The 27960-nt window shown below is 38.5% G+C and overlaps 1 protein-coding gene across 1 annotated transcript; it reads right to left on the bottom strand.

Moving 5' to 3' along the window:
* On the bottom strand, window positions 1-27849 carry FAM117B (family with sequence similarity 117 member B). Its single transcript, XM_014879484.2, has 8 exons — window positions 27303-27849; window positions 21502-21650; window positions 16728-16820; window positions 16096-16209; window positions 10171-10314; window positions 8942-9167; window positions 8010-8130; window positions 1-5832 (listed from the first exon to the last, which is right to left on the bottom strand). Exons 1-8 carry the CDS (start codon window positions 27832-27834, stop codon window positions 5514-5516), a joined length of 1698 nt encoding a protein of 565 aa, XP_014734970.2. The 5' UTR covers window positions 27835-27849; the 3' UTR covers window positions 1-5513.
* Window positions 27850-27960: the final 111 nt, after the last annotated feature.

Below are 27960 nucleotides of genomic sequence, written 5' to 3'. Positions count from 1 at the left end.
TTGAAGTGACAACTTTTTATTTTAGGCAAAAACAAAACAAAAAAAAGGCCAAAAACATTCCGCTATTGCAGTTTGTAAAATTTTCACTGTTTTCAGTAGAAACAGTTCACAAATCAGAACGCAATATTCAAATAACATTGTGCAAAATTGTACTGGCATAACTACACATAGCAAAAAGACTAGTGTAAATCAAGAATTCCATTGAAATTAGTTGAGCTGCTCCAGTTTTACAACAGTGTACATCACCTCAGAATAGGCCCTTTTTTTTGCAGAACATCCCTGGAATTCCTCTTGCTTACAAAAATTGCTTTACATGCAACAAGTAACCTATCAGTACAACATAAGCAAGAACATCTCCACTAGTTATCACAGTGTAACAGAGGAAAACATGTCAGCCAATTTCATACAAGGCAAATCTAATGGCAGTTTCAAACATCCCTTGACTGCTACCCTCAAAAATTGCACATTTCAATATACGAAATAATTTAGAATGAAGCCAAGCTGTGTTTGTAACAATCAGTACGTTGACAATTAGGATGGATGATGTGTTCAGAAGGGGTTTGTTTTGTTTTTTTTAGCTTAGTAGATTTTCCAAAGAGAGTAGTTTCAGAAGTTCGTGCAATAAAGGTTAATTTGCAGCGTTATCAGGCCAAGTCCTCTTCTGCTATTCAGACAGACCTGTCAACACTACAGAAGTCTCTGTAGTCAAATACAAATCCCAATGAAGAACTATTAAACAAAGACCATACCTCGAGTACTTACTGATGACATGCAATGAAACCAAGCAAGCAGTAACACGACTCCATCTACGTTTGGAACATTCAGAAAGAGACCTTGTGGATCAGCTGGGGATCAGGAGTGGAATTTCACAGAACACTTGTGAATAGTTAGAACATAGAACATTCTCTCCCCACTTGATGTGCAAAGTAACAGTTTCCAAACAATGCATCTAAGTAATTCTTTGTATAAGCACAATTCTAAGAGCAGAATTGATTTGAAGAGTTACTGAATTCCGACAAACTCATATCAAGAAAATATACAGGTACATCTTGCAGTAATTGCTCACTTTGTTTTCCTGTATACCCATATTCAGAAAAACAATTCTATAAGAACTCTGATCACAGTAAAACCAATTGTTCCCCAGTGCTTTTCACCTCCCTAGGTTATGAAGGGCTTACCTTCTATTGCCTTTCCTAAGAGCAAACATTTTTCGTTTAACATATATCAACCTGGCTCAGGTCTAAGTCATCTAATGAAGGGCACACACCTGAACTATGGAATTATATGAACTATGGAGAAAGCACAGTCCTGATGTTCTCAAGTGTTTGGGTGCTTTTATTTCCTTTATGCAGGTTATATTAATCTCATGAGGACAAGTAAGAACAACACACAAGCTTTGCTTTGGAGATGCATGTAAGTGTGCATCAGTTCTGGAAGAGAACAGCTCTGCAGGTCTGCACATATGAAAAAAAAAAATCAAAAAAGGGTCTCAAAAATATCAGCTCTGCCTCCAACCACACAGATAAAAAGCAGCAGACCTATCCAGACTGTATGTGTGCATGCACATGCATCCTCCTTTGCCCTCTCAGCTTCATGTAGAAGCTGTCAAGTACTCAGCACGGAAACATTTAGCAAGGAAACATTTAGCAAGGAAATATGGACATCACTGGCACTGAGTTTCTGTGAAGACATCAGTCAGCATTTTAGAGACGGCAGGGAGAGAGAACAGGTAATATTTCAGCAAGGAATTACTGTGGTACCACTGAATTCTCTTAATAAGCAACAAGAAGTTCAGCCTGAGGCAGAGGAAAGGTTAATGGACATGAGTTTGTTTCCTTCTTCCCAAAAAGCTCAGACTCGGTGTTTTTCAACAGTCTCAGACTCTGAATTCCAGGAAATTGTATTTTAGAACAAATAAAAAAATAGCCCTGAGACTAAACATACTTTATAAGAGCTGCTATTGCTTTATGTAAAATCAAACACAGTAATAATTTACTTCCACAGTAAGCAATATTTAATTTTCACTCCCTTTTTTCCTCACTTGGGATAGGTACCTGAAATCAAGAATTTCTTTCCAAGATGGATGTACTTAAGCACTGTCTGTTAGTTTTTCAAGTACTTTAATGTTAATGGATTATGGCACTAAGCAAGGAAAGAATAGCTGATGCAGGTCATACTTTACCAAAGGAGCCCTCTTCCCATGTGCCTTGAGTTTTTGAAAAAAACATTCCAACAATCACAACGGTCACCATGGACTTCATTACAATGAATGCCTTCCTTGTGATTTAAGCTGAATTTACAACTGGAGTAACATCATTTAATATATCTCAAAGTCAACTACCAGTGTTATTGAACTCAACTACCAGCCTTTAAGTGGGGCTAGAAGTGTAGAACACCAAGAAAACAAGAATATCAAATGTGTCAAGTTGTGCATAAAAATAGACCTTTACTTTTTCTTAAGCTACAAAGTAGGGAATCAAGGAACTGACTAGGTCTATGCATAGTTAGGATTTTAAGTAAGCCAAAAGAATTTGAACTCTTTTGGTAAAACTGTGCTTGTGTAATGCACAGGTCAGCTCCCCCAAAAAATGAACATCTCACTCTATACAGAAAATAATTTTTAAAAAGCTCCATGCACTCTCAAAGCTATTTGCAAATCGGTTTAAATACTTCAGCTAACAGCTATGCCATGGCACATGACAGCACATAAAAAATTTAAGGCTAATTTTTGTCTGCACACATCAAAGCTGGTCTCCGAACAAGAGATGTCATAGTTTCTTAACTCTGAGTCTTTAGTGTGGATTCACAATAAACTTGAGCTGCCACAGCAATAGTAGAGTTGTCCTGCATATAAAAAAGACTGAATGTTGTCCTGAATGCAGTTTTTTTATAAAAAGTGGAAACTTCACACATTTACATTTGGTTTTTATCAGAGCAGCTCACTAATTTGTACAGTACACTGTCCAATAACATACAAGGTAAGCTACCAGAGAGATACTCAAAGTACTACAACAACAGGTGCAAAAGAAAGTCCTACAGTAAGAAAGCTCACTGCTGTTTGGGAGAGTCACACTGTGATGAAAACAAACATCAGAATGCATTTTGGTGAAGTCAGTCAAGTGTCAAGGCTGTAATAAAGGCTATTAGTTAACTTTAGCCCTTCTCAATGGTTCTTAACTTTTCAGTTAAGATCTCCTAATAAAGCACTAGGCAGTTTGGCAACAATGAAGTTCTTTACATGCTACCGTTACAGAAATAGAAAACAGACTTAAAAGCACTTCCTTCACCTGATTATGATCTGGATTCAGTCACACCAGGTTTAAACAAATCTATCTAAAGCAGTAAATTTTAGACTTCAAATTGCACTGTAGTGTTTCAGAAGAAACTAACATCCACAAAGCCTAGAAAAGAGCTATCAACTGCCGAAATTACGCAAGTTTGATGCACAAAGCTGCTTATTTTTAAAATTCTGTTCCTCAACAACTCCAGGTGACTGCAAATGTCAGTGCAAATCAAAACCGTTACTTCAAAACATCCTGTCCATTTTCATAGGAAGATAGTAAACCAAATTATGCTTGTTTGCTAATTTAACAGGTGAAATACTTTCATACTTCCTGGTACAATTTTAATTTACTGATTTTTTTTTCATAATGTTTTAAAAATACTAGAGAACTTCCACATTCTAGTATGATTTACACTTACTTGCTGAATAAAGTACACTGCAATCGTAGTTACTAATACAGGATTTAAAGGAACAGCAAATATGCATCAAAATTATGATTATTATCTGCATACATATGCAGGGGTTTTTTCTCTCACATGAAATGTTTCGAAGCAAATTAATCATATTAAGCACTGAACAAGAACAAATGTTATATTTGCAGAATCATCTTTAAATAGTTGCCGTTATGAGGAGACCTGAGAATACAACTGATCCATGGAAGCTACGTAGATGGAAATTGTGTATGTGCAAGCCAATGAGACCTGCTTTATTCAGCTTTTATTCAGACCCAGAGACTGCTCACAATGACACTTAGAATTATTGAATCTAACTCTGTCAAAGAGGTACAAGATCAACTTGTTTTGGAAGTGACTATGACACTGGTATTCAGGTCATTGCAGTTTTCTGCATATCTATAAATGTATTAACTCAAACCCAAGTAATGCACTCCAGCAACACATGAGAAGCCTCAGAGAAGTTCCTGAACAGTTTTTGTTTGCAGTTGCCTTTCCCCCCCATTTTTGCCTTTTACTGTAATTTCAAAGCAACCATAAACTGCCACATTATCAGGACAAACCAAGTATCAAAAAATCCTCAGTTTTACATGCCAGCCTAAGCTGCTAGTCAAAAAGAGAGCTGCTGCTGTAAACTTCTGCATAACAGATATCATGCCTGACAAACCATCACCTTCAACGGACACACAAACACCACTATGACAAAAGGGAGGAAACCATGCACAGGTATTTCAGGATTATGTGGCCAGGGTCTATAATACAGTGATGAGTCACGTCAGAGCAAATTTGTACCAAGAGTGATTAATGATTCAGGCTGACTCATAAGAATCTAAGCAAGCCTGTTAGAGTCAAGTATTTCCTGGAAGAAAGAATACCAAGTAAGAGGATACTATATCTTTTCCCTACATCTGCACAAAATTTCTATGGACAAATAGAACAATACCAGGACAAGTGCTTTAAAATGCAATTTTCCAGCCAATAAACCAACACTAGCAGGAATTCTGTGAAGGAAGGAGTTTTAAGAATGTGACTTACCAGAAGCACAATTTTTTTATATTAAAAAAATGTACACTATATACTAACACTGTTTTTGCATACTCTTCTGTTTTAAAAGTTTCAAACATATTAACTTTTCTTGCTTTGTTTAGGTCTGAGGCTGTTCAGCAAGGTCACATAATTTGAGACTGCTATAATAGTTCAGCAATCCTTTGGTCCCATCAGCTGTAAGCCAGCCAAGTATAAAAGAATCTTCCCTACCAAAGGAAAAAAAAAAAAAAAGGTAGGGGGATCATCACCAGGAAACACCATCTACAAACCAGAAAAGGCAAAATTTTGTTACAAAATACACATTTTTCATACAAAAAAGACATCTTGCAAAACCATCTGATTGCGCCTCCCTCTGCAGATTACAATGGTAAATGGGATCAGCTGGCTGGTCTTGAGACGTTTTTAATGGGAAAAAGAAAGTCAGAGGACACACACCATCACAACAACTGGTCCTTTAAATGGCAAAGGATTATGACAGTCTGTTTTCACCAGTGTTTAAAAAAAGGAGGAGAGAAACAGAACCAGAGTCTTCAAAAGCAGAAAGTACAACAGCATATCAGCTGCTGCATCCTCCTGAACTTCTCAATGTGCTACCGAAATTATACAAACAGTTTGATTATGGCAGTGCCATAAATTGTTTTAACAATGTGTGTGTGTGATCAGAAAGGTCCGGTCAATTGGTTCCATTTTTTTCCCAGTAGTTGCCCAGAAAAATGTCAAGACAATCAAAATTATTCTTCAGCTTCCTCAATACATCCTGACTGCTGGAGCAGAGAGGTCTGTGGTATTACTGTACTTGTTCCACGAGAGATCCTGTCTTGATCTGTGTTTGTAGTCAAGGAGGCCATAGAAATGGGCTGTAACAAACCAGGCGTCATGCTGGAGGAGACAGTCAGGCTGTGTGTAGTGCCCTTAAGTGTGAGATCCTGTGTGGGAAGAAGTGGCTTGAGGATGCTGACAAGACAGAAAGCAGAGCCACTTTTCGGAATGAAATTCACTTTGTTCTTGTCAGGGCAATAGAAGGCTGGAATTTCATGCAATGGCTTTGGCCTAGAAATAAAATACACACAATAGTTTTATGGAACAATCAAATTCTGCCAATGGCAGGGATGTGGTGCTGAACACATCATCAGAAGCAAGTTGAGGTTTCAATGTGAAGTATTTCAGCTACTCAATAATGCCTTAATGACACTCATAGCACACTGCAAATGACAAGATGGCTTGAACAGCTTGCATACACGTGCTGCAAGGCAACAGCATGTTCTTAGGGCAGGCTGTTTCCAAACCTAAGGAACCCAACCAACTTCATGCTTGATCACAAACCCTATCCAAGAATTAGCACATTCATTATATGACAAAGTATTTACAGTTGTGTCCTCCAGAAACTTTCACAACCCAACCAATTCTGCCCCACATACACTATTTATACAGCAAACCCTGTGAAAGAAAGCTGACATAGCAATGATCCTAATATTGCATATCTCACAGGGGTTCATTATCATCAGGGGATCCCCTTTTCTATACTTCTGCCCTCTTTGCATGTTCACGTGACTGTGCCCTGACTCTCCGCAGAAAATGACCCCAATCTTACTAAAAATCTCAATGCAGAGAGTAAAGTCAGTTCATAATGAAAAACAATCTATAACCTGGGAAGGAAGTGTGGAACACATATTTAGGATCCTGACTTGCAGTTTTGCCATCTCAATATAGAACTCAGCCCAAGACATGCTTTAAGAAAAACAGAGCTAGAATGGAAATCACTGATAGCTTAGGAATGCCTTCTGTGTTCACTTCTGTGTTCTAACATTGCAATGCAAATCTACTTACAGTAGCCAAAGTCTGCTTCAAAATGGAACTATAGAAATCTGCTTTAAAGTCTCTCTTTACTGCTTGAAAATAGCCATCAGAAATTTTTATTCACTTCTTTTTCTTGCCAGCATTGTCCTTTAGCCTATAACCTCTCCCTCCCTTCCCTGTGTTTGTAAAAGAGCCATGCTCACTTCTGTCTTGGTTTAATTAAGCCAAGCAAGACAATCTTCCAGTATATTCTTGTAGAGATACTTTATTCTGAAAAAAATTAATTATGTTCATGAAATAGGGTACATTCCCATGCTAGCTGATTCTCCCAAATGTCCAGAAAATTCAACCCCACTTGTAAATTTTCTTCCCAAATGAAAATCCTGTATAGGATTTTCAAATAGAAATTACGTTAAACAAAGGTTTAGCTTTAAGTACTTACACTCATGTATTCCACATACACATGGAATTCAAATAACAGACATAAAAAGACGTTTTTTCATGAGAATGCAGTGTCTGAGGACTGCGATAGCGAGGAAGAAACTTCCGTAGAAGCCTATTGCACACTACAGCAGAACAGTCCTACAGAGAGGACTTAGGAAAAGAAATGAAAATGCAAGTCAAACTGCAATAGAGTATGCTCCTGTAGCAAGAAAATACTATCTCTCTGTTGGCAACATAGTTTATACACACTAAAACAGAGACAGGTAACTTCAGTTACTGTAACCCTTCCTCATTGCTATGGGACAGGCTGTAGAGACCTCTCAAAATCCATTTGCACAGGTCAGCCAAGCTCATTTTTTTAAACTAACATTTATACTAGATGACATTCTTGATTTTTGTAACCAATCTATACTCCTTGTGTAACAAGATGGAATTTTTAACTGTAGGTTAAGAGTCTTGCATACAAGTGATGTAAGGGTATAAAAACTTCTCTGAAATAATAATAAAATATAACCTCTCAGAATATTCCCAAATGACAAAAGTTGGCTTTTTCAGAATAATCAATGCATCAAATACTCAGGGTCAAGTTCAATCCCCTGTCACTAGAAGTTTCACAACTACATTGATTTAACTGAAAAGAATATGGTCTTCAGAGTCTAGATTACTGGATGTGTCTGTCAAGCTGTGACATACATTAGCTGCACTACAGCCTGTTATTACCTCTTTCCTTGTCTGGTTATTTATATAAGAGACTCTTCTCAAACGATGCTGGTTTTTAAAAAACATCACTCAAGATAGTAACACTAAACTCCAGCAGTAAAATACATATAGATATGCTAGTATACAGTTACACCAAAAAACAGAGATCAGGCTTTTAGCATGGCTTTAGCAAGTGGACCAATAGCTTCTATCTAACACAAAATCAATAAAGCAATAACTAATCTGATTGTTAAATGTTATTTCTAATGTAGCAAAAATCAACTTACAAGTTTTCCTCAAAGACTTTCACCTTTTCACAGCCCTCAGGAGGTTCACGCTTGAACATGTAGCTGTTGTTGGGTTTTGGCGAGGTAGCGTATTTTGGCAAGGGAGAATTATTCCCATTTTCTGCAGGAATAGAGTTTCTCATTACTTAAATGTGACACACTATAAAAAAAACAGAAGAGCTACCTTTAAATGCCCCCTGAACTTAAAGCCACTTCATTTAAATGTTACAAAATTCAGAAACATTTTCATTTTCCTTCAAAGCCTTCATTTACAAATAAGCTATCTCAATTCCTTTCATTTTTTCTATTTCTCCTTATAACATTTTCAGGCTCCTCTACAATCTCTTATCATTTCTGGACATTTTCAATTTGTAACTGCAAAACCTAAATCTATGGCTCTGTGCTGTCACCATCTTCCCAAAAGAAATGGGCAGAAGCCATATTCTTTAAAGAAACAGAACAAGTTTATGTTCAACTATAAAATTATCCTAGGATTTCTCAAAAGATTTCAGATAAAAAAAGAATAATTAAATGAACCCTAAACATTTAAGCTTTCATGGGTGTGTGTATGAAATGCTATAAGGTTGCAGATTTTTATCAAGATCATAAAACACATCCGACACAAGCAACAGGTGTTGTGCTGTTTCATCTGATCCTATACATTCTTGCTTCTTCAACCTGCTTAAAATACTTGAAGAATCTATTATTTAAAAGAAAAGCTTTTTTGGAAGCACATTTCTCATCTACCCAGCTTTAATTAATATGTGCACATACAGTATTTGGAGCAATTTGGAAAAAAACAGATCACATACAAAAAAACCCACATTCTACCATTTCTCCACAGACGCAGGGAACAAACCCTCTTTTTTACCTATGTAGTAATGCACATGGCCCAAGTTCAGCACTGCTCAACTTTTAAAGTGACACAGTACCTTTATCTCTGGAATCACCAAGCAGATCATCTGCAGAACACGGACTTTCCTCACTGCCTTCATTACAGATGGTAAGAAAGGAGGTTGGAGACACTGACTGGGAGCGGCTGCTGTTGTTACTGCCCTTGTCTGCTCCACCGGGGGTTTGGGTGTCAATGCTGCGAGTGCTGCTGCTGCGCTGCACCAGCGGAGGCGGGGCACGGTGCCCGTCTGGAATATCTTGAGGCTGCCAAAAATTAAAGGGATCAGACAGCTGCTCTTGTCTGGCTAGCAGTTTCTTTAAATCCAGTAATGGTGAGGGTCTTTTTGGGTTTCATAAAAACATTTGAAGTAGAAAATTTTATTCATTACATGCAACTCTGAAAGAATCTAAAATGTCAGGTTCAGAAACTAAAGACAACAGTTTTTAAGGTCTCACATCATCACAGAATTGCTGAGGCTGGAAGAAACCACTTGAGATTATCAAGTTTAACAACTCTGCTCAAGCAGACCCAGGTAGAACAGTGTGCTCAGAATTCTCTCCAGTCAAGTTTTTAACATATCCACAGACTTCGCTTGGCAACTTGCTCTGGGTTTTGTACACCCTCGCACATTAAAAAAAAAAAACAAACAAAAACCTAACACTTTTAAATTTATGCCCACTGGCCCTTTTCCCATCACTGGGCACTACTGAGAAGAGACCAGCTCCCTCCATTTCTGCACATGAGATATTTATGCATTACATTGATAAGATCCCCAGAGCTGTCTCTCCTCAAGGCTGAACACTCCCATCTCTCCCAGCTTCTCTTCATATCAAAGACATTCTGGTTCCTTAATCGTCTTCACAGTCTATTTCTGATACCTTATTACTAAATTCACCTCTAAATACCATTAAAATAAAATGAACATTAAAAATGGGCAAATTATGGTTCACCTAGGATGGGGACAGTTCAGCATGGGCAAAAAAGAGTTACTACAAAAACTCTCACAACAGACATTTTGCTTTTCCCCATTTTACTGAGATTTCTTATTTAGAGGAAAATGTTCAGATTCAAGCTTTAACTATTTCCTTTCTTTTGCTTTCCAAGACACTTTTCAACTAACCTTATTAAATAAAATAATAAATACAAATATAAATAAAACTAATTCCAGATAAATTTTATTCAAAAACGGTGCAAAATAAAGTTTATGACGATCTCAAAGCAAAACCAAAATAATTATATAGAGTAATCATGGTGGCAGATACATACAATAAGTTGTTCTTCTTTGTCTCCTGTCTCCTTAATTATTATTTCAATCTCTTGATTCAATCCTTCCACACTGTTTCGGAATCGTGACCCCGTTGATTTGGTTATAGGTATCACAGGAACGAGAGCACTCTTTGGGATAGGAGCCTAAAGAACCAGAGACAATAAGAAAACAATACAGATTTATTTACAAAACAAAGTTACTATTTCTACCCAAAAGTGGCCCTTGAAACAGAACACATCTACACTTCAGTATAAAGGATTTACATGAAAACATAGTGATTGTATTCAAGTGGGTACTCGAACTGAAGACAGACACCCTGAATTTTGTTTCAAATCCAATTTCTAGCAGGAAAAGTTATATAACCTAGTCCCAAAATCTACCTTGATATGGTCTGCCTCTAGCTTGATATAGCTTTGCAAGTGAAAGTGAAATAGCAAACATTTAAATGTAGTAATTTTGAAGCCTTTAAAATACATTCACATTTCTCCTAAAGTGAGCTATACCACAATGTCACATCACTCGTTGTTGGATTGTAACCATATTAAAATTATATTTTAATGGAAATCTGTGGCCACCTGCAATAACCTGACACATGTAGAAGGAAAATTATTCCACAAATGCAAGATTGCACTATGTTAAAAATTAAGACAAATGCATTTACTGTATTAAGACAGAATAAAAGATTGACAAAACAACTCAGGGAGATTTCCACAGGAAGACTAAAATCCCAAACCCAAATGTTAATACTTAGTTGCTGCAGAATGAAGATTAACAGTTTAAAAATCCCATGTTTCAAAAGATGCACAACAATTTCAGTCTCAGAACACACAATACTGAAATTTCCCAAAGCTCCCTTTGGCATATCACAACTTCTTAAGATTTCCCAGCCTTTCCATGAGCAGCTGCCCTCCCGTTAGAAGTCTCCCTACCAGAAGACGTGAAGATTCTGCACTCATTAAGCAGGAGTGTACTACAGGTAATGTAATACTTCCTACAAACATTTAATTCAACTCAAAGAACAGCACAACACACTTAAGTCACAGTAGAATTCTCATGTAGAATTCCTGGACTCTATGGCCTAGTGTGCCATGATTGAGAGCTACTCCTCTACTGACTAAAGGACCAGCATTATCTGGTCTTCAAAGGGTATTTTCGTGAGGGGGTTTTATTTTAATTTTTCCTTTAAGTAACAAGACTACATAGACAGACACCAAAGCATTTTAATTTCCTGTGTACATTCTCAAAAAGCACACAAAGCTTGTCTGGCAGAAAATCTACCTCAGAAAAATTAATGTAAACAAGATATTTTAAGCACAGATCACAATGGAGACTTCTTGTCACAATCACAAATCTCTGTAGCAGCAAAACTCATTAATTATATTGGTTCTGCTTTCCTGAAACATTAGATTAGCCATAAACCTCCCCCCCCCCCCAAAAAAAAAAACCCAAACAAAAAAAAACAACTCAAATAAGACTTGCACAAGAACTACAAAAGCTTCTGTTCAGGAAATGCTTGTCACTCTATTTCAGTCAACAAAAACGAAACATTCTCATAGTAGCCAAACTTGTAAAAACTTTCTAAAGTCTTGCCTGAAGATGAAAAAAAAACACTAGAGAAGAGCACAAAAAAGTCTCAGAAAACAACCCTGCTAATTCTGTTCCAAGCAAGGTCTTGGATCAACAGTCCAGTAAACTAATACAGGTTGATATTCAGTCACAATATAGATATATCAGCACAATTTCAGGCACTAAACGCTGTTTATGCACCTAGTTATCCTATATACACATTCTTAGGCCATACTGAGCTTGTTAAGAAGTAGAACACAAGTATGCTTTAAGATTTCAGCAGCTATTATCAAAATGTGGGAATTCTTCACCTTTAAATGTGATTGCCTACCACAAAAATTTTTAGGTTCATGGTACTATTTGATGAGCTCAAAGTAGGTTTAGTAGAGTTCAATATAGTTCAGTACAGCATGTTTCACTTCCAAGAAAAATAATATTCTGTACATGACTGAGGATGATTTCTTAGCCTAGAGTGCCTGAGGGTGGAAAAGGAAGGAGGTATCATGACATGGGTAGAACAATCAGCCTCAAAACAAGAAACTTTTTATTAGAAATAAATAAACTTTCACAGAGGTCTGCATGGACATGCAGGAATGGGCTACCAACCTTGGACTACTCATCTGAATAGCTGGGAATGCTCATCAGGAGGCAAGGTGCCAACCACAGGATAATTATTGTGCTCACACAGTAACACACTGGCACAGAGTTTTCACTTCTGAAACTTACAGGTACGGCATAAACTCGCCAGGTCGGAAAAAGGGGTGATGACAAATCTAAACTGTTCACAGGAAAAATGCTCTAAGCTCTTGCAATTTATCCTAAATAACCAAACTTTAAACAGAATCCCAGGACTTGTGATGCCTTTACATCAAGCCACCTCTAGGTTGAATGGACCATGGTAATTTTACTCTAAAAATGAAGTGTTCCACCTTGTGTGGTGGTAAGAGTGACATCAAAAAAACCTAAACCCCCAACACTGAACCGCATGCAGTTGATCTCAGTACCAATCAGTTGGTCAGACATGAGGGATGCATGGTTCCCAGGAAAATGAAAGGAGCAGGGGCCTTGATGGTTCAGAGTGTCAAGTAAAAATGTAATATCAGCCAAGTGCACCGAGGAAAAAAACAGTATGTTGGAAAAAAAATCCATTTATTCTTCCATCTGGTTTCAGTTCTGGCCTCAATTCTAGTTTCTCCATTATGCCAACACTGAGAATATAGAAAGATCCCATTGTTTCAACTCCTGTTTACAGATTTAGTACCATACAATTAATTCAAAATGTTCTCAGAAGCAACCTGAGATCACCTGAGTAGGCTATGACCTTTCTGCAAACTCCTCTTCCAGGTAAGAGAGACAAAGGAAGGTTTCTGGAATAATGAAAAAAACGCACAAACAAAAAACATTCATTTGCTCTGAACAAAAACTGTAGTCAACAGCAAGGACTTGATCAAGGTCCTCCCCAACTATTTCCTGATTGGGAGTAGAGGGTCAGGAACAGCTAACAAGCTTATTCCATAGAGATTGTGTGGCCTTCTTTCTTCACACAAAAATTATATTAGAAAGAAGCACAAAATAAACAACCAACTAGAAGCTTAGTTGGCAAGAATCACTAAAAATTTTGCTATAATTCAAGAATTGTGGTGAAGTTTAAGTAGAGAAGAAAAAAGGAAATTAATCAACTAAAATTTCTTCTTTTAACTAGAAGAGAATGCCATTTTCCAAATGTTAAACAGAGTTTACCCAGTCTCTATGAAGGAACTACTGACACAGTTTCCTAACAGTTTCTCTCACCTTGTCAGGAATCCAACTCCTTGAGCTCAGAAATCTTTACATGACCCTTTAGAGTCATGTAAACAAACATAAAAGTTTCTTTCAAGCTAGGAATGTCGGGAAAAAAAAAACCGAAATATTCTAATTACTAAATTCTGGTTTCCACACAGTTATTCCCACAAATCCTGAAGGAACAGAGCTGATGCCAGAAATTCTAGTTTAGCAGTTCTCAAAAAAAGAATGAAAAAATCCAGGAACTTTGCCCTTCATGACTACAGTTACAGATTTTCACTTGAGTTAAAAAACAGCTGCTAAATGCCATTAATCTAAACTCTTCACTTACTCTTTGAATCCTTCTTTAACTTCTTCCCTTCACAAGTAGCTTGACACAGTTGGCACAAAATTCACCAAGAAAAACAATGTTTTGTTTTGTAACACAGTCCTGGAAAAGCTGCTTTGCTTCAATTTATATTTTACAGTTTGTTTCACAAGCTCAAAAATTAATTATCTATTGCACAATATTCAATTCACATACTATAAAATTTGGCAGAATGTAAAGGCATCCATACCAGAAGCAAAACAATAAAATAATTATGATTTTTAATGTTATATACATAATTTGTGGACGTATTTTTCAGGATAGCAGCATCATTGCTCATTTTTGAAATTAAAAGTCACTAAGATGATCTGTCCTAAAGAGGCAATACCTTAGCATTCATCAACCCACAGATTTGTAGAATGCCAAGCAAGCCTGTTAAAATGCATGTAATTCTCCAGTGTAATAAAGGGCCTACATCAAAAGTTCCTCAATATACCTTTTGATTGAAAATGTCCTACATTCTGCAAATTCAGATAAAACACCTTAATCAAATATGTTGATCTGTCTTTTGCTTTGTTTTGGTTTTTTTAACCAACAGTTTGATGCATTCTCTATGTTGATTCTCATGAACTTTCTCAAAACCCCTTAGAAAGGCATTGGGTCATTTCTTTGTCTTTCTTCATTGATAATTTCGGACTGTTCTGACTCGAGCAGTCAGTAAAATCAGCAGCACAGTACACTGCACCCACACTTCAGTAATCCCTGAATTGCTATGTAAATAAATGTAATTCTAAAAAAAATTCCTAAACATTTCCAGTAGCAAAGAATTCAAACTACTGACAAACTGAATTCAAGAGGCATGCAAATCCTGAAAAGTCATGACTCCTAATTAACTGTCCTACAGCAGGGATAAGAAGTTAAGGTCGGAGACAAAAGGTGCTTTTATACAAAGCAGGAGTTAAGAAAAACAGAGCAGAAGAAATTCAAAACACTCTATTTTCTTATTTTCATTCTTGAAGTAGGACACATTCACTCAGACTTTGAAAGAAAGAATGAAAGAACCTGGCCTAAATTATTTCCAGAAGGATGGAATAACAGAAATGAAAACTTTTATTAACTGATTATGGTATTTATTAGAACAATTAATGGCATTTCAGGAGTAATTAGGAATATGATTACATTTCCATAGAAGCTTCACAGCTGAAGTACTTTCTCAATTCACAACAGTTTTTCAATTACATTGCCCTGCCAAGGCTATTGTGAGGGATTTGTTCTTTTTGTAACTGTTAAAAAAATAGTGTGTATCAAATGTACATTCATGAGATATCAGTAGGGAGAGAAAAAAATTTCCTTCTGGAAAAAGGACCAAAGTTTTCTACTGGTTTTCTTAAAGTTACTCAAAAAAAACCCAAAAAACCCAAACCAAACAAAAAAAAAACCCAAACAAACAAACAAACAAAAAACCACACTTGGAAAAGGATCTGTGTTTCTAAAAGCCTATAATTTTTTTACACTTGTTACCAATTGAACTAAAAATATTACACCTCTATCAACCTGACCTCATTAGAAGATTTGAAATAAAACTGAAACTGCACACAGAACATGCCTAACCATGGCCTAACCATCACAATTTTTGTAGAAGGGATTATTACTTTAAGTCTCAAGGCATGAAAAATGACAGGGGAAAAAAGGATAAAATCGAATGAAGTTACGAAGTATGTAAACACTTACATAAATAATCCCATGGAGCAGCCTTTTATCAGGTGAGCTCTTTAAATCTCAACACAGTATAGATGAGTGTTTGGCAAGACAACAAAATGTGCTCAGAAAAACCAGCTTTTATTTGAGTATACAGTTTTACCAGCAGTTTACTCCATGCCATATTCTACATGCATCATAAAAATCATAATTGTTACAGCAACATGTAATGAAGAAGATGGTCTATAGTTCTAGATTAAACTTATCTGTCATCCTTTTGTGGAACCTGCAGAATGCACTTTAAAAACCTTGCTTTAAGGACATATTTAACTACCTGAAATTACTTGAAAGTGGGAGTTCAAAGCCAGCTCACCCAAGTAACAAAAAGATCTGGGCCCCATTCACTCAAGCAGCCAAAAGCAAGAGCTCTATTTCACAGAATTCACCTATAGCTACAACACATTTAGCAGTCTGTGGTATTTCTAAGCTCTCTCTAAGACAAATCACAACCGTGAAAGGACCTAAAAGTAATATTAGCTACCCAACATGGCCAAAAAGCACAGAGGCTTACCTGACTGTGGTTAATGGCTGCATGGTTGCCATGAAAAGGAGACTGTCTTTCCTTGTCCCGATGGTGCCTGCTGCTGTGTTTGCTTCTCTGCAGCTGTTGACGCAATTTTGCAATCTAACAAAGGAAAAATTCACATCAGATTTCAACACGTGTATTTAAGTACACAGGTAATTTCATCCATTTATTCCATCACTTAGTTAAAATGGTTTGCTACCATAATACTCATAATTACTGCTAGCACTGGATTATACTCAAGTTCTTGCAAACCTAGAATGTTAGCTATCACTTCAGCTGATGCTCAGAAGACACCTCTGAAAGTTTAGTGAAAGAACTTGAAATACATCAAGTTTGAAAGTAGTGAGGTCATTGCTGTTATTTCCTTCTTTGATGAAAAAATGTCACCTGCATTTAACATTTTCTTTCTCACATATTCAGATTGAAAATATTAATTGACCTGCATTGCTATATTAAATCAATATCAAAAACAGCCATTTCGTATTTTTTACCAAGCCCACCACCTCTATCATTAAACAAAGTAGTAAAATACTCCTTCCTTCCTGAAGCATCATGGTATCAGTGCATACCAAAAAGTCATTTAATCCAAAGTTATTTCAAATAAAGGCATTTCTGACCTCCTTAAGCTGCTCATTGCTGCCCCATGATGATGAACGTTTGTGTGAGCTTCTCTTCTTTTCTAAATATTCCTCAGCCCAGGCACTTTCTGTCTGTAGGAAGAAGATTACAGGATTAATTAAAAAAGGTAATTGCTACTTTCTGGCAGAATATTTTCAGACCAATTAGAAAAGAGAACATTTAAGATATGCTAGATTCAGAACTGAAAGTGAACAGTAACCAACTAGAAGCCTTTCTCACAGGTAAAGTATGAAAAAGTGGAATGAAATTATATAAATAAAAAACCCCAAACCCACAACTTTCAGACCTAGTGTAATATAGGGATGTGCTAGTTTCCCTTCCAAATGACTGAGCATAAGGCAGTACTCAGCCAGCTGTACCACAGGCTGCTACAGAGCTCAGAAGAACCAGAGTGAGGGTGTTGAACTGGGGGGAGATGGTATATGTCATTTCCTGCACAGATGCTGACCTTGCTGTTTCTGAAGCATCAGCAAGGGTGGCTTGGTGTAAGTGCTGTGAAAGTCTGCACCAGCACAGCTTCAAAAGCATGTTCTTGCTCTCAAGAACGAGAAAAAGAAAAGCAAGGCATAGAAGCACCACTAGAGTTATTGCAAAGCAGAGAATAAATTTATTAATGCCTGAAAGGGTCCCAGGTTTACAGTTGTCCCAGGCCAAGCCAAAAGTAACACAGATAATACTAAGCTGGTTTCACTAAACCAACAGAGCCATTAGTGTTTAATAAAAAATCTCACAAACATATTGTGGTGAAAGAGTTTTGAGAAATGCAAAGTATCATTAAGACACACTTTATTTCAGGTAAAAAAATGCATAGGCCAGCCTGTGATAATACTACATGCTTTATGGACAGTTTGTATTCCCATCTAGCCACCTCCAGGAATGTCTTCAAAAGCAGTGAACTGTAAAGGCTCTAAGAAGACAGATAGTAGCATCTATCAGTAATCTCTGAGCAATCACAGGAAATACACCTAATGAAGCAAGGGGAAGAATTTCTGGAAGCACTTTACACACAAGAGACAGCAAATTCCTTAAAATTCACTCTTGCCACCATGCAGTTCTTAGCACACAGTGGTGATCTAGCTAACCTCATTTTTTGGATACCACTTTCTCCTACAGAGAAGAACTTTGATTCCCTCAAAGTCTTCACACCTGCAGTGTGCCGTGGTTGTTCTTACTCGTGAGACTAAAAGCTTGCAGAAGCCACAATGCTGCCCTTTCTTACCCCAACTGCACCTGTATCATTGAAACTCAAGTCTACTGTGGTAGTAATCCCTATTTAGCAGGGAATATGGAGCCTTAACTCCAAATATACAGGTTGCAACACCACCAGTTTCAGTTACAGACACAAGTTTCATATAATTGAAACCTTCATTATCAGTACTTTTTAATCTTCATCATTCCAAATCAAAAACTAACTATGACAAATCTGAATAATAAATTTAATAGAGTTGCTTTGAAATTCCTATTTCATAGCAAAATCAGAATCCATTACAATCTGTTTTTCTAGAAAAGCACACACTCATCTTTATCATAAAATAGAATAATTGATAACCCCCATTCCCAAGTACCAATCTTTGTCTAGTCAATTCTCAATGTCAGTCAGGAGTATCATCCTATCCTCTAGCTCCTGGAACAGTCAGCTTTACCTACTAATTCTAGCTTCCCAACTCAGCACAACCATTACACTTGTCTACAGGAGAATAATTAACACTCTAATTAGTCTTTGCCTTTAATTTATATTCAAGACTTTGACTCAAGATTCAAGAATTATTTAATAAATTAATATCAGATTAATTTAAAGCGGTAAAGTTGCTTTGATGCTCATCCTCAAAACAAAATAGTTAAAAATCTTTTCAGATTCAACTATAGGAAACCTGTACATTTAAACAGAAATGTAATACTATTTTAGCAATAAAATAGTTTATTCCTGTTTATTCCCCAATTTTTGTTTATAATACTTATTGTCAAGAAATAGACCAAATAACCAATAGGCAAAATGGAATTTATATTTCTCTAAGTTCTTGAAGTACTACTACTTATTAGTTGTTACATGCCCAATACCGTCCTTCCTCTCTAGAATTACAAAGAAATTAGTTTAAGGCTAACTTTATTACAGACAATAAAACACTTCAGAAAAAGGTCTTAAGAGGCAAAAACTTTCCAGCCAAAATGGATTATTTAAGCATTAAAAAAATACAAAGTAATTGTCTCATTTTAACTTGTAAGACAAGCATGTTTCATTCAAAGCAAAAAAAAAGACAAGATTATTAACACCTGTTTTATGAGCACTTAAAACAACATGTGCAGGTATGAATTCCAGCCAGACCCTATGATGCTCATTAATACAACTATTCATCATCCAACAAATATTGTTATAATTCAGTCTAGTTTTATAGACAGATTTCATCAAAATGCTCAGTTGCAGGAGGAGTCTGACAGGGAGACAGTCTCTGCATGACCTGGGGTCTCTCACACAGCTCTCAGCTATGACCCATGGGCATCTCTAGAAAGGCCCGAAAGCTGAAGTGTGCCACTCATTGCTGTCTCTTCCCAGTCTGCTTCCTGAATGACTCTACTCCCTGTGCCATAATTCCACACAATCAAAATACCCTGCTTACTGAACTTGAAAACCTTCTACAACTTCGCAAATTCAATTCCTGTTTTCTAACGGCTTGGAATCAGAACACATACATTTCATATCAGACTTCATGAAATCTGAAATTACACACTGGAATCAGACTAACTCACAAGTGAAACTTCATCCAAATATGACATTTTCAGAAAAGTTGAACAATACAAATGGGCAGCCTGTATTATCTTGGGAAACTCACCATTCTGAGTCATATTTTAAACTTGTCCCTAGCTTCAGTGGCTGCTTTCAGGCCCACCAGAAGATTAAAAGCAATTATGTCTCATCAGTGTCATATCAACATCAGCTTTTGGACATACAGATGTATGTCTGTAGGCCTAAATTTTCTGCTGGTTTGATAAATTTTAAATTAGGAAGTGCAAACAGATCATTCTAGTTCTCTCAGAAATACACTACCATAAATCACCATTAAATGTACTCATTCTCCAGAAATATCTAATGCCCTTATAACAGTCTTCCCATTAACCTTTCAAACACATTTCCTCTACAAAAGCCCCACTATCTCAGCAGTTAGATGTGTCAGAATTAGAAGAAAAAGCCAGAAGCAAAACTCAAGCCAAAAAGGAAGATAACTGGCAAACACTGATTATAAAAGTCCAACCATGATTCAGATTATATCAAAACTAATCTGAATGAGATCAACTCAACATAGCAAATATTTTGGCAGAAGTACAGAAATGCAACTATTTTGAAAAAAAGTATTATCCTCAGAAATCAAACATGAAAACAAATCGTTAGGACACCCATATGGGTTTAGTTCTGCCCTTTAATGATGCCTTTAATAGCTAGACACAAACAGCCACTCCTTATAAGTCACATACCTCTCTTCATCCTCCTCCTTAGACTTCAATTTGCTTACTTTTTCACTCTGTCTTCTAACCATTTTTCCAAATAATTTTCCTTCACAGAAAACTTGTTCCTCAGCTGTCCTTTCCTCTTCACCAGCTCCTAATTCCACCTTATCCACATGAGCATATTTCCCTACAAAACACCTTCCTTCTCTACTCATCTGCTCTTTGAATTGCAGTGCTTCCCACATAAGGCTGCAGATCTCACAAAGGCCCCACAATAACACTGCAGACCTCATCTGCTCAACACCCTACATGTCCTTACACACTGAAAATATGTGCACACATTTTTACTACTGTTACCAAACCTAACAGAGGTTCAAACACAAGGATGTCTCACATGCTATGAGGTCCTTTTCCAACTGCATTCTGCTTCTGTTCCTTGGAATTAGTGGAGAACTCTTGTTGAAACCGTGTTCCAGGAATAGGGATTTAAAATGTGATACATTTGCCTCTTTCTTTCACTCCACACATTAAAGAAGGCCACTGCCAGACTGCACCCACAGAAGGAGAAATGAAACACTAGGATATTTTAAGGAACAATCCAAATGAACCACTTCTGCATACAGAAGGGATACCATGTAACAACACTCCCTTTAAAGGGGGAATGCCACAACAACCATCAGGTAACCCCAGCTTCATTCAATTGTTTGTTGTTTCTGTTTTTACAGGTGGCATGGGACTGAACCTTTAAAGCTAGTGAAATTTTGTGAAGCAGTTGATGTTTATTGGCAAATCATGTATTTTTTTTAATACTTTCCAGTTGAACTAGATTTCAACACCATCTCAGTTCAACAAGGTAGTTCTTCAACACATATAATTCTATACTTGGTGCATAAAACCCAAGTGAACATTATGGGGCTTTTACAAACAGATGACGAGCTGGAGACAGACATACATAGAAGGATACATCACTAAGTTCTCTGTGTAAATCTAAAGTCAACAGTAGATAATTCCAGTGTTATCTAGTGCACTGCACCCGTAAGAACAATAGCAATACAGATGTACAATGCACTAGTGTTTTCCTGAGGCAAGAAGGAAGTGGAACACCTAAAAGATACTACAGTTCTCAGTCTTTACTTAAAGAATGCAAATAATTCACACATGCAGTAGCAAAGGTAGGATTCCTGCAATTTGAAAGTGAATAGGAACTTGTGAGCAAGAAAGCTAAAGTGAGTGTTTTCAAGGGAAAAGCTTCTTATATTTAAATCCTGTCTTCACACTTAAATAAGCCAAACACAAAAAGCACTGTCCTACCTGTGTGGCTTTGTCTCTCATACAGGGAGCAGCTTGTCCATGATTATCCCGAGGCCATTGCCCTGCAAGGTAAGGAGCAGCAAGTGTATCCAGTGAGGACGTCCTGCGAACAATACTGGAAGGGCTTGATGAAGGTGGTCTTGATTTGTCTGTTAGAACAAGAAAATTTGATTAAAGAAATCAAGAGAGAGTCAGAAAATAAAACCAGTGACACCAAAAGTCCAAAATTCAACTTCTAAGCTGATGCAATCTACTAGAAATACATATGATAAATGCCAATAAAACCTGTTAGGTATAGATTTCTGTGGAGTGGACAGAACCTAAGTCTAGTGACATTATGCAAATTAGGAATGTACACACTAAAAAATGTGGAAAATATTTCAATTCAACTATAAGGAAACAATTATTAGCACTATAACCAGCCACACTCACATAAAGCAGTTGGGAAACCTCATCTCCTCCATTATTTCTACAAGTATCAACAATGATACAACCTTACTACTGAGCTCATAGCAGATTTCCTCTCCGGGTGTAGCAGCAAATATGTTCTGGAGTTTGCACTTAAGAATCCTGTATCAAAGAAATTCTCTGACTACTACCACCACCACACAGCACACTGAAGGGTCTGTTGGTATCAGATGATTTCAAAACAATTCCCTTTGTGTGTACTATAGGACAATGTGACATGCTAACACAACGTGTCATTCCTTAAAAATTATGCTGGCTTACAAAGTTAAATAAAACATGTTATTTGTTTTAGAATTAGCTGCCATATCCTCCTTGTTTGTTTTTCTTCTCAGTTATTATTCTTCCTCTTCAAGAAGCTTCTCTCTTCCTTACCAAGGGGAAACAGAAAGGATGTGAAAAAAAATTTTAAATCAGGAAGTGTATGTAGTCAGCCACATCATCTGCAAATCCACTGCAGCAGACAGCTTCAAAACTGAAGCAGAATCTATTACTCTCTCCTCTGCCACAAACAAAACAAACAACAACTGGAAAGACTATTTTGCTGAACAAACAGAAAGAATGAGAACTGAAGAGCCTGTTTACTATTTAAGTTCAAGGGAAGCTGCTCATTTCAAGGCACAAAGCCTATAAATATTCTCTTTTCCTCTGATTTAAAAACTCATTTAAGAAATTCTGTTTTCAAATTGCTTGTATTTAGATGGGCAAATGATGTTTGGATATGTTTTGACTTTTCCACCTTCACAACCTGTCTATACAAATTGGAAAAGTCTACTACACAATTCTTACTGTTTCAAAACATTTCAATGGGAACATATACAATGTTTTCATTGCACATTCCCCTACAATACTTGAAGCAAGTGTTCAGCTGCTATTTTTCCTTGATGTGACCTACATAACAAGAGATCTGCCTCCATAGAGATAACAGTTACAACAGCTGTGGCTGATGAAAAACAATGGAGCTGTTTCATCAAATAGACGCTTCTTAAATATTAGATCTCTTTTAATTGGCCTGATTATCTCTCTAAAGCAGTATTTGTGATAAATATCAACCCTTCTATCCATCCACCACTAGTATAAATTTCTTTAGAAATGGAAGTCTTTCTGCAATCCGGTCTCAAACAAAGCAAAGTAATAGAACAAAAACAAAGGGAACACACACAACATAAATCAATGAAATCCATAGTGTGGAGAAATATAAGCAAGTGGCCATGTCTTCACCAATTCTTGCACAGGTGACCAACAGAAGTTGCTACAGGCAACCTGGTATCACACACACACACCTCTTGCACAGTAAAGGCACTCCAAAGGCAGTATGAGTTCAGGCACTGTAAGAGTGGGACTGAAGAGCAAAATTGAACAAATATAGATGCTTAACAACAACTGAAAGGTATGAAAGAAACCAAAGAAATATTGTCTAACACATACTGTGAGAAAACAAGCAGCAGAAAAGCCTAGCATGCCACCGAACTCACAAAATTCCCTGACAGTTCCACTTGAGGCTTGTTTTTTATACAAGTGAGCTATCCAAAGCAGTGAGAAGGGGTGAGACTCACCCAGCTCCTCTGCATCAAGGCACACAGCTGACCTTTTTGTTCTGTTTTGGTCAGGCTTTTCACCAGGAAGGACATTCATGGGATCTCTCCCATACAAAGCTGGCACAGCCATCTTTTCCAAAACTACAACTGATCTCTGTGGCTTCACCTACTTTTCATGTTTCATTAAAAGAAGTGAACAGACTCAGTGCACTAAGAACAGACACACCACCCAACTGTGTACAGTCCCTTTGGAAGATAATCCTGTCTATCAACCTCGCATAAATTTAAAGAGAACTATTCACTAGTAATTCGAAATTGTCCCAGTGTAGAAGAATGACTGAACTAGTGGTGTTTTACAAAACCAAACCTCAGAAAGCCCAAGATGTTCAAATTACTTAACTCTAGTAAATGAAAATATTTTTAAACCCAATAAACTTCCCTGAAATGCTGGCCACAAGAAATGTACAGTGCTGCAAAAATGAATTCACTTTCTTTACACCTACCATTTGTTAAACAGCTTAGGTAAGCAGAGCAGGAATGTAAGGGTACACAAGGCCTTCTCTCTCATCCTACAGTAATATCTTTCAAAACTACTGCAAACCCTTGGTCACTAAGATCGACAAGTCTGCAGCTATTACTGTGTCACTCACAAGAGTATCAAAATAAATAAATTCTGTGGTGAAATTTAAGAGTGTAATGGAGTTCCATTTCTTCTTCTCTACCTCAAAGGAAAGGTTCACATCTGACTTCTTTTAGACTTCATATAATATTTTCATAATTTCCATTCACACAAGTAGGCTTTAACATTACCCTTTCATAGACAAAACAATTGTTTTCTTCCAAGTAAAACTAAGCAATTTTTCTCCTTAATTTTCAGAATGAGTTTAAAGGTCCAGTACAGTCAACTGGAATATACCAGAAAGTCCAGCACCCAGTAGAGAACTCTCTCACTACCTCAAGGCACCTGAAAGTAAACAACTGCTATGGCTCTGGTCTTGACCTCCTTGTTTACTCAGCCTGGTGCACTGCAACATTCTTGCAGCTGAGCAGATGTGTTTCATGTAAGAACACAAATAACAAGATCCCATTAGGTCTTTACAGAATGAATACACCACGGCAAAGCCAATGAAGATAGAGCACACACATCTCTCTATCCCATGTTGAAACAGTGTACTAGTAGGCCAAAATAATGCAGACGGGGAAGAGGCACAAGAGACAACTGAACCCAAAGTGGAGATTGCAGGACAGACATTGCAGTGCAGAGATGAAGTCTCACCAGTGAATGGAAGGGCAGAACATATTATAACGCAATTGGAAGCTGAATTCTGAGAAATAACTGCTAGAGATTGCAGAAAAGGAAAGCAAAAGATGAAAAACAGGTAGTAGCAAGATCTAGGTCCCTGGTCATATTTAAGAGGGAGGGAGAGAATGGCAAGAAAAGCATGGAAAATGAGAAGTTGACAGAATCTTCCATTTGTAATTATCCTATAGTCAACAGAAAATTCAGTTGAGTATTTCCAACATTTAATTGCAATTCAGAAAACGAAGGTTAAAAAAACCCTCCAAAAACCACACCCAAACCCCACAAAAGTCACATTCGTAAATTCAAAAGTTAGGGTTCTCAAATATAAAGCTGGTTCATAAAAACTTAAGTTCAAAACTATTCAACTGTTTCCCAGGAAAGAAAACCTGAAAAATATGAAACTGAGTCTGAAGTATGCAACTTATATTTAGATACAACTTCAACTTAGATACAACCAGTATCTAATCTCAGAAAAAGCTATCATTTGCCTAACCTCAAGGTTCATTTGTATCTAAGAAAATACATCTGCAGCTGTAGGAATGAACAAAAGCCATCATTAACTGAAAGCAAGAAACAGAAAAACCCAAGTAATTCTGCAGCAGATTCTGACTGATACTCTCAAGTGTCCTGCATGTCTGCACAACCATTGCCTCATCAGTAAAAAAAGTTCCACCTCCATGTTCTCAGCTAACACTGTTTACTCATTTAGGTGAAGAAAAAAACTGAAGTTAACTCAGCCTCTATCAAGCACCGGACTACACAATAGAAATGTTAAGCAATATTAAAGAGGTTTAGCTTGCATTTGGGGTCAGTACAAGTACTGCTCAGAAACTAGAACGTGTGGAAGCAATTAAATGGACACCTCTCTCCGGTTTTCACACATCTTGTAAAAAGCTCGTGGAGTTATCTTAACACAGTAGAGTGATCAAATGACTTATTTCCTTCTATATGTTAATTCTTTAAAGTAGTAAAGAGGCCAACATGGTTTCACAGCAGGCTTCTCCACGGTGACTAAAAGACAGTGCAATTTTTCCAAACCAAGTGGTCTGACGTATGCCTTTACAAACAGTTTTTGAACCTGGACCTCAAGGCTAAACCATGCTCTTCCTCATTCTCCAGGCCAGCAGATTGCACCTTAGGCAAGAGCACCATGAAGTTCACAGGAAGAAGACAGGATTTTGTGATGTGTGTAAAGTCTTTCAGATTACTGATTAACAAGAAACTCAAATGAAGAATACACACATTCCTCGATCCAAAGCTTTTAATATTATATAGCCTTAATAAAACCCTCATTACTCCTATCTGGAAAGTGGAAAATCTAACTCAGAACCTTATCAGTCCTCTCTTACACTATCAGACTAGGAGGCACACAGTCATCTTGTACCAACTGGTTATGACTGTCTCGTTTGGCAGTACCATTCCTCAAGAGCCAGGATAGGAAAAAAGAAAAAACCCAACGTGGCAGTCTGGTTACAATCATTATTTTACAAAAGGGGAGGAGTATTAGGAGAAACAGAAGTGTTAAAGGGAGGGCTAGTCCTAGATTTCTGCATGCACACTTCTGCATATTAGTCAACTTCACTCTTTAGATTACCACAGGCAATTTCACGGAAATGAGTAGCTGCAAGCTTTGGTATCTTAAAAGTAACATTTTTTCCCTAGATTCGAGGACATGAACACAAACCCTCACTGATGCATTTTTGAGTAAACTTTTAACCCAAGAAGAAAAAGGACTTAGATATGTCAGCCTCTATTATCCTTAACCTGATGCCATATATTACATTACAGCATTCCCAGTAAGACTTACATTATTCAAAAAGTTAAAAAGCAGTTTGTTACAAAATATATGCTATCGCCATACTACTATCTTCACTGTAGCAGAAGCTTGTCATCACTCTCAAGCACACACATCTTTCTGCAGGGTTCATGTTGAAAGCAACTGCTAAGAGAGATATTGAACACTTTTGTTCTACAGCTATGCACCATGCCTACAAGCACTAGTTAGTTCTTTAATTACAAGCTCAGGGACACTCTGGATCACAACCACATACACCATCTGGCATGAGGTGTGCAGAAAGGGTTCACAACAGCCCTCAAACAACAAATTCTCCTTAAGTTTGTGCCCAAGCACCTTAAGTACATCTACCATCCTGAATCCGTTTCATCTGCGAACCCGAGGCAATACTCGCGGTACTACAGAAGCGGTCACAACCCCCACATGGCACGCTAGGCTCTCTATTCCTCTTCTGAAAGCCAGGGCGCAACAGAGCAGCAACAAAAGCAACGAACCCTTCCACGCACACACACCCGGCAAGCCGCGCCGCCGGCCAGAGAAGGGGCAGGGCGAGCACCAGCCCGGGCACAGCCCTGTCCCTACCTCAGCCCCGGGGCACGGCGCGCTCCAAGGCACGGCCGGCCCCAGCCCTGCACCCCGCTCCTGGCCCGGCCACCCGGGACGTGCCCTTTGCCGCCGGCCCGGACCCCCCGGCGCTCACCTTTGCAGACGGGGGAGCTGGGACTCTTCCTCTCTGGGGAGCTCCTGCCCGGCTCCGGCGACTGCCGCCGGTGGTGGTGCCGGACCCTGCCCTCCGGCAGCGGAGACACCGGCGAGGAGCAGGGCGAGGGCCCGCAGCCCGGCGGCGGCGGAGGAGGTGGCGGCAGGTGGTGGTGCCGCGGGGGGCTGCCCCGAGCCCCGCCATGGCCACGCGTGGGGCTGCCCCGCGAGGAGGCGGCGCCGCCGCCGTTCCCCGCTCCCCCCGGCGGGGCCGTGGCAGGGCCGCCGCGCCCGCCGCTGCCGGGGGGCGCCGCGCGTGGGAGCCCCGCTCCCGGGCCGCCACCGCTCCTCGTGGGGCTGCCATGTTGTTGCTGCTGCTGCTGCTTGAGCTGGAAGGGCACCGTGGCCCGCATGGGCTGGAGGCGGCTGCTCGCTCCCGCTGCTCCGCCACCCGCCGCCGCCGCGCCGCCTCCCCCCGCCAGGGAGGTGGCGGGGGTCGGGGAGCCGCCGCGCCTCATGCGCTGGTGGGACATTGTCCGCCGGGAGCCGGGGCTCGCGGAAGGCGGCCTGAGGCGGAGAAGGGAGGGAAGGGTGCGAGGCGCGGGCCGCACCTCGCGGGGTTCGACGCCTCAAGTGGCGGCAGCGGCCGCCGCAGCCCC

Source organism: Sturnus vulgaris, chromosome 7 (genome assembly GCF_052056855.1).
Source record: "Sturnus vulgaris isolate bStuVul1 chromosome 7, bStuVul1.hap1, whole genome shotgun sequence".
Classification (NCBI taxonomy): domain Eukaryota; kingdom Metazoa; phylum Chordata; class Aves; order Passeriformes; family Sturnidae; genus Sturnus; species Sturnus vulgaris.
This window is presented reverse-complemented; position numbering and strand designations above follow the sequence as displayed.

What these genes read in the sequence shown, in the direction of transcription:
- FAM117B (XM_014879484.2), bottom strand. Translation starts at nt 27,834, where the DNA reads ATGTCCCACCAGCGCATGAGGCGCGGCGGCTCCCCGACCCCCGCCACC. An exon ending in ACAAAGAAGAACAACTTATT is followed by an intron (nt 9,168 to 10,170) that starts GTATGTATCTGC and finishes AATTTTTGGCAG; the next exon opens with CCTCAAGATATTCCAGACGG. An exon ending in TGGTGATTCCAGAGATAAAG is followed by an intron (nt 8,131 to 8,941) that starts GTACTGTGTCAC and finishes CTATTCCTGCAG; the next exon opens with AAAATGGGAATAATTCTCCC.